The sequence below is a fragment of the Heptranchias perlo genome, chromosome 8, assembly GCF_035084215.1.
Source record: "Heptranchias perlo isolate sHepPer1 chromosome 8, sHepPer1.hap1, whole genome shotgun sequence".
NCBI classification, from domain to species: Eukaryota; Metazoa; Chordata; class Chondrichthyes; order Hexanchiformes; family Hexanchidae; genus Heptranchias; species Heptranchias perlo.
Window position 1 is genome coordinate 8,193,078 of NC_090332.1, and position 7,712 is coordinate 8,200,789.

Below are 7,712 nucleotides of genomic sequence, written 5' to 3' on the forward strand. Positions count from 1 at the left end.
AATACAATACTGGGATAGGCAACTGTTGAAAAGAGTTGATTCTGGATTAATCAGTCTAACGAGGAAATAGATTTGAACAGAAAGCTGCAGCTAGGCAGTCAACTTTGTTCTCTGTACCAACAGAATGGATAAAATAGAACAGGAGCAGAACTTCAGAAAATTATAATCAATTTCATTTATTTAGAAAAAATATTTATAAAACACTTTTCTTCAGTAACAAAAAAACAATACAAACAACTCCAATAATTTTTGCACCTGTTTCTATAAATACGATTATGTACAAAATATAGACATATAGAACTGAAGTGCCTTTTATTTTTTACATATTTACCAGAATTTTAAATTATGTGAAATGAACTTCAAGAACCACCGACTGCACAAATAAGTTTGAAAAATATTTCAGCACTTGAAACAATACTTTCTTTTTTCCTTCTCCTCTCCTGACCCATTAGAAAATATTTCATGTCCGAAAAAGGCATCAGAGGCAGCATTTGCATCTCCAGTACGAGAATATTTTCTCATACTACTCCTGAATTTACACTCAAGGCAGTGCAGGCTTTCTATTCAGGCATTAAACCCATGTAGAGAGTACAGGAAGCAACTGTTTGTCTGTAGTGCAATGGATTCTTTTCTTTTAAAAAAGCCATTAAAAGGCAGTGCAACAGACATCCGTGAGCACAGGTCCTGGCCTACTGTCTATCCTTCGAGTCTTCTTGCCAGTTTCAGCAGAGAACCAGTTCGGTCTGAGCAGCAGTTACTGGAGCAAATCTCTTCTTGGCAAGGCAACTATATTTCGATCATGGCACTTCCATTTTACACCTGTGGAGAAACCCAAAGTAGAGATACCATCAGTTCGTGGATTTGTGCATTGGAACTTTCAGAGCAACTTTTAAGCAAGTCTTAGCTGAATAGCAAGGAATCGCTTAAAAAGAGAGTTTGTTGTACTAGCACTAAGTTGACAAATGTGGACGTCTTCACTTGTGGGAGATGTGTAAAAGGGGAAGGGGAAACAAAGAGAAGTACAAACCTCAGTTGCTATTATACATTCGTCCTTGTCTTCAGATATGACATACACCGATTGGTACTTAGTGTCTTTTGAGGCCGAGTATGTGGACTCTGGCCGCTTTCTTTCTGATGGTTCACTATTGGTTTGAAAGAAAAACAAGAGTTAGGTCGGTAGGCGGTTGACTGGATAATCCAGATAACAGCAACATTCAGCATTCACAATACCAAGTAAATAGTGAAATGGTTTACTTATTTACCCATTATGCTGTGGAGCATTTTTCTGCTCTGCCTCCGGATTACTGGCATCTCCCCGTTCATTTTCCTCTTTAAGGAAGTCTTCGTTCTTTAACTCGTGCACCAGATTATAATCCACTGAAGGGTATTTGACCTTGTAGCTATTTCTCTCAGCACAGCTGTCGCTTTGCAAGTCTACTTTCTTGTTGGTGTTTTTGATTTGGGTGGCAGCGATGATGCTAATGGAGATGTCTTTCTCGCGATGGCAGTCGGTAAGGTTGTTCATCGTCTCCACCTCGCTCTTGGAGATGTCGGGCTGCTGCCGTCCCTTCTGCATCTTTACTCGAACGCAGACGCCGACCGCCGCGCATCCCAGCAGCACCATTAGGACCAGAATAATCCCAGCACATACAGCGACCCACGGGAACTGCCCCTTGTTCTCAGCTTCCATGTATTTATCCTTAATGTCTATGATAACAGTTTGACCCTGAGGCTGTTCCGGCAGCAGGAACTGGCAATTAAGTCCACCGTATCCACGTGCGCACTGGCAGACATAGTGATCGTTTCTCTCGTGGCAGGTTGCACCGTTGTGGCAAGGGTTGTTTATACATTTGCTGACAGAGATGCTGCAATTCTTCCCACTAAATCCAGGCAGGCAGGTGCAGGTGTGATCATTAACTCCATCCTGACATGTCCCGCCATTAAGGCAGGGCATGCTTGCACAGTTATCCGCATCAATGTCGCAGTTTCTTCCCGTGAAGCCAGCACGACACTGGCATATGTAAGAATTCCCGATATCTACACACTGAGCACCTGATCAAAACAAAAAAAAAGAGAAAATAAAAATAGACAAAGGGTAAGCTCCTGTTCTATGAAAACGTGACTTTTACAATAACAACTTGCATTTATATAGCGCCTTTAATGTAGTAAAACATCCCAGGGCGCTTCACAGGAGCGTTATCAGACAAAATTCGACACCAAGCCACATAAGGAGATATTAGGACAGGTGACCAAAAGCTTGGTCAAAGAGGTAGGTTTTAAGGAGCGTTGTAAAGGAGGGGAGAGAGGTAGAGAGGCGGAGAGGTTTAGGGAGGGAATTCCAGAGCTAAGGGCCTAGGCGGCTGAAGGCACGGCCGCCAATGGTGGGGTGAAGGAAATCGGGGACGCGCAAGAGGCCAGAACTGGAGGAACGCAGAGCTCTCGGAGGGTTGTAGGGCTGGAGGAGGTTCCAGAGATCAGGAGGCGCGAGGCCATGGAGGGATTTCAACACAACCCTAAAGTTAGTTTGAATTTTTACATTTCTGCTCACCATTGGTGCATGGGTTGGAACTGCAATGATCAATTTTCTTCTCACAGTTGAAGCCAGAGTAACTGGCAGGGCAATGGCAGGTGTAGCCACCGGTAGCTCTGTCCGCACATCTCCCTCCATTAAAGCAGGGCCCATCTGCACACGTCATGGCACTCAGTTCGCAGTTTCTACCGTGGAACCCAGGTGGGCAGGTACAACAATAGAGGTTCTCCAGATCCTAAAGAGAAATTTAGATGCATTGGTTAGTTATCCAGACGGACCAGTTGTAAATCAGGAATAACCATGTTTTTTTTTTAAACAGTTATCTTTAATAGTTCAGTCCCACTTACCGTGCAGCTTCCACCATTTTTGCAGGGATTGGCATTGCACTCGTTGATCTCGATTTCACAGCTGGAGCCAGTGAAGCCAGGACGGCAGGTGCAAGTGTAACTCCCTTGACCAGTGTTGGTGCATGTGGCTCCGTTCTTGCAAGGCTTGTGGTGAGTACAATAGTTCAAGTCTGGGAGAAGAAAGGGAAAAAAAAACTTTTGTCAGCCACAAGAATAGTAGAACGAAGACAAAATGTCAAACAATAGAGATGGCCTTCGTGAAAGATGAATGGGGGGAAAAAAAACAACAACTTACCCTGGTTGCAAAAGAGACCACCCCACCCTTCCTGGCAGTTGCATTGCCAAGGCTGCTGACAAGTCCCATGGAGACAGCCTGGGTAACGAATGCATTCATCGCAGTAACGTCCTTGCCATCCCACTCTACATCTAGAAATAAAACAAGAAGAAATAATTTAATATCTTTGATCAACTTCTCGACAAAAAAAAGATTAAAACTTTATGAAGAGAATTAAAAGTATTCAAAGATCTTCCTGGGACAAACTATAGAATTTCCATTTTCTCCCCTACATTTCTGCCACCACAAACATACCATCTCATTGCTATGATGATAATTCTATGATGACAATTATGCACAAAGGACTAAGGCAGGGAATAAGATGGACCACTTAAAAATCTAGGTTAGGGATTTAAAAATATATAGTCATCCAGCACCAGCCCTACTGTCTAGTGTGCCTCTTAAAAAGGGTCAATGGGAGTAGTTGGGCTTTTCAATCGTTTGGCTGTGAAGATGCAATAATGACAACAATGTTGAAATGGGAGGCCTGATTTACTGTACAAGATGGTTTAGCCTGATCACAGTGGGGGGGGTCAACGCGTTGCTTGTGTTTTCGTTATATAATGCCAGTTTAGAGAACATTTAAGATTAAAGCAACTGAGTGAACATTTATGGGGGGTGGGGGTGACGGACAAGTCATTTGCAACCTATTTCGATCACAAAATAGTTTCTGAAATGGAAAAGGTTAGTGATCATTCACTAGAGAATGGTCAATGCTATTGTGGTCGTAAGAAATATGGAATTGCTCTGTTCCCTTTGGAGACCATTCAGTAATGCCCAATTGAAAGAGTACCTAATGTCTGGAAGGGGACTTCAAAAAGTTTCTTGAGACAATAAAACGGAAGCATCGTCGGCCAGTGGAGGGCGCTCCCATCAGCAGCTCCACGGCAGAAAGATAGAACAATTACAGCAGTTCACTATCTACTCACTTAACTTGGTAATTATAGTAAATTTACTTCCCAGTAGGGCACTGTAAACTTAAGTTAACAGCAGTGTTTTCCTTTTGCCACCTGATCCCCAAAGACTTGAAGTTTCCCAGGCTTCCAAAATTTACCTAACAGCTACTAAGAGATGAGGCCCTTTGAACTCCAGAAGGTCCCCTTCCATTCCCACGCACCTTCTGATACAGATCATTTACCGGCTCTTTTTATGTACTATTAACCGACCAAAAAAAAAAGCTCTCATTACTTACTTGCATTCCCCAGGTCTGTCGCAGTATCCGTGTTGCTCATCACAACCAGGGAGACAGATTGCTGGAGAGGGAAGAGGGGGGGAAAAAAAAGTTACACTTTACAAACAAACAAAAAAAAAAATCACATCAGCACAAGTCAGATTTGACAAGTCCCTAAACCATAACTTATTATTTTTTTAAAAAATAACAAATCGTGAAAAGGGAGATTTTAAAAAAAAGTTTTACAAGGGAATAATTGGAGAATGTGATGTTATTTTTTTTGGGGGGTGGGGATTTGCCTGGTAACTGAGGGTTTTGCTGATCATTAAGGGATGGGATTTCTGCTTAACACACACAGTTCGACACACATACATGCACAAAAAGGGGAAACACAAAGCCCATTTTGCTCCCCACACCCGCCCCCTTCTCTCTCTCTCTCTCCCTTTCAGTGTCGGTCAGAAGTCCCTTTTTTAAAAAAAAAATTTGCCCAACTCCACCCCTTCATATCTAGCTCTGTGTGTGTGTGTGTGTGTGTGTGCACATAAGACTGGACAGCTGGTTTGCAGGCTGGCTGTGGCAGGACAGCTGCTCTATTGTCTCCCCGCTCTCAGCTCCACAGCGCAGCTGCCCCGCGGACTGTGTGCGCTCAACAACAATACACCCCACCGCCAGCCAGCCAGCCGGCCGGCCGGCCAGTCCACGCCTCGCCCGGGCCCGGGGACCCACCGCCCGCCCGCTCCTCGCCCGGGCCCGGGACCCACCCAATCGAGCTGAACCGGCCAATAAGCGCCAGGAGGGCCCCGCTGACTGCTGCCCCATTGCCATTTGCACTGGTCAATGCAATATATATATATATATATATAATGTAGACAACGCATAAGGGACAGGGCTGGTTTGTTTTTAATATTAAATTGAAGCAAAAATACATTCTTTAAAACTCGCGCAGTAGCGCTAACTCTAGTTAAAATACTGTTCATTGCATTTGCAACGAAAGCCCAACTAACTGCACAAGTGAGAGAGTCCCGGAAGGTGGGCAGGTTGTCCGTTTTGCTAAGGAAGTCAGTGTGCATTGGGTAGGATATACTCACATTCAGTACAGTACTGCCCCTTCCAGCCTGGGTTGCACATCTTTTCGCCCTTCTCGCCGCAGCTGAAATGGCCAAAGGCATCGTCCCTGGGCCGGCAGAAGACGGAGCAGCCTTCCCCATAGTAGTGCTCGTCACAGACGAAGCGGTAAGAGTACTTGAGTTCGGTCCTGCTGCTAATGTGGACATCCTGGGACCATTCATCACCCACGGTGAGGTGCCTTTGGGTCGCCAGGCGGCTGATGAGCCGGTCGGGGTTATCTGGAAGCCAAAAGAAAAAGAAGAGGAAAAGTTTAGAAGTTGTAAGGAGAAACATCTGGAGAGACTTTATTAAAGGAGGGAGGGAGGGAGGATTAAAATGGATTTGAGGTTCTGGAGCGGGGGGGATAGTTACCTGTACTAAGGTCATCAGTGGGCTCTGCATGCAACGCTTCAATGATCAGAGAAAAAGTTCCCTGTAAAAAAAAAGTTAGTCATTTAAACCCAGTAAAATAACTTTTTTTTAAAATCAGATCAAGTCAATTCACACATACACACACACACGCTGCAGCCTCTGGTAAACGTTAAGAGGGGGACCTTTATAAAGAGAGTGTGCTATAATCTCGGCACAGGATATTGGCAGAGCCGCAGTTGTCATCCATCTTCACGCTTAATTTCACTGCTTTCACACATAACATTGTAAGATGAAGCCGTTTGGAATCTCACGCTGGGCTGAAAATTGCCAGTTAGGATCTGTGAAGTTTCCCACACCGTTAACTCTTATTTTTTACGTTTGTGGTCTGCTCTCTCTCTATCTATCTTCTCCTCTCTCTTGTCAATGATTAAAAGCTCACCCCGCATCAACCCAACTCTTAAAATAACAATAATAATAATAATAATAAAAGACACAACTTACCGGCCAGGTGAATGCAAAGGGAAATCGGATGGGGTTGCTGAACGCCTCCGCGTCCGGGATGGAGAAGGAGTTGGAGCCGAGGACAGGGGTGAGGGCGCTGCCGTAAGTGCACGGAGGCTCCGGGGAGATGTTCGCCTGGTAGTGCTTCAGGCACACGCGGAAGAAGGTTTTGCATTCGCAAGGCAGCCCGTAGATGGAGGCCGAGCCGCCTTTACAGCAATTCACATTCCCACTCAGACCTTTGCGATTGTTAAATTCCTGCAACTTCAGCTCAAACACCCCAGAGGAAAAAGCCTGTTAAAAATAAATAGGGATTGGGGGTGGCGGGGGTAAGAAACAGAACGGTGAAGTATAATGCAGCCAGATTAAGAACTGAATAATTATTTAGATGTGTATAGTAAGAGAAAATGACAATAAATCACAGCTAAGCTTACCTGGTGTAGTGTAGCAATGAGTATGAGGAGGAGGCGGTGGCGTGCCATTGCTGCGCACAGCATTCGCATAAACTCTCTATTTGAATGGAGAGCCCGGGCTGAACCTTACTGCTCCCAGCTCCACTGAGAATGTTTCTGTTTTGCTCTCTCAAGTCCTTTGGCAGCTCTTATTCTTCACAGAACCGCCCTTCCCTTGATGACTGACAGCTCGTTTCTCAATGACGGTCCGTTGCTGGAAGAGGTTGAAACCAGCGCACGACAGATCGATATACACGCTGAGGCTTTCCCTTTACGCCGTCCTAACACCGTTCTCTCTCTCTCTCTCTCGTGTCTCTTTTCCTCCCAGATGCTCCGGGTTTTAATTCCACAAAAAAAACCTAGTAAAACGAGACGATCCCAGGAAATTTAGGGACGATCTGGAAATTCCTGGTCCTGACGATAATTCCAGTGGCAGATTTTTAACTGCTGGGTGCCAAATACAGAAGGGAGAGAGAATCCTGATGTTCTCGTCTGCTTGTTGTGGAAAGTCGGATCCTGTTCGTTGGCCCCTTTTATTTTGACCTCTCACGTTTTTTTTTGGTTTGCCCCCCCCCTTCTCTCACACACACATACACACACGTTATCTAATTCGTCTCGACTCGATTCTCAGCACTCAACAACTGATGCACCGGGCGCCTGCCTTCCCTTTATATACAGAGGAGGCTCTCCATTCCTAATGACATGCAGATTGTTTGACCCCCAATCTGGCGAGCTGTCACAAAAGGGGCCAGTTTCACCCTCCTCAATAGATCGCCAAATGGTCACTGAGCTGTAAAATGGGCAATTCTCCTGGTATACACAGGGAAAAAAAACTCATTTAAATTCCAGCAAAAATATATATATATATACACAATTTAAAAACCACACACACACGAGC

General features: G+C 44.8%; 1 protein-coding gene across 1 annotated transcript; it reads right to left on the bottom strand.

Annotated features, from left to right (window-relative positions):
* Window positions 1-216: 216 nt before the first annotated feature.
* Window positions 217-7,432, bottom strand: dld (deltaD). The gene is made up of 11 exons (XM_067988271.1): window positions 6,797-7,432; window positions 6,363-6,656; window positions 5,862-5,922; window positions 5,471-5,728; window positions 4,404-4,464; window positions 3,173-3,303; window positions 2,878-3,047; window positions 2,549-2,765; window positions 1,263-2,052; window positions 1,028-1,142; window positions 217-819 (listed from the first exon to the last, which is right to left on the bottom strand). Exons 1-11 carry the CDS (start codon window positions 6,863-6,865, stop codon window positions 814-816), a joined length of 2,172 nt encoding a protein of 723 aa, XP_067844372.1. The 5' UTR covers window positions 6,866-7,432; the 3' UTR covers window positions 217-813.
* Window positions 7,433-7,712: the final 280 nt, after the last annotated feature.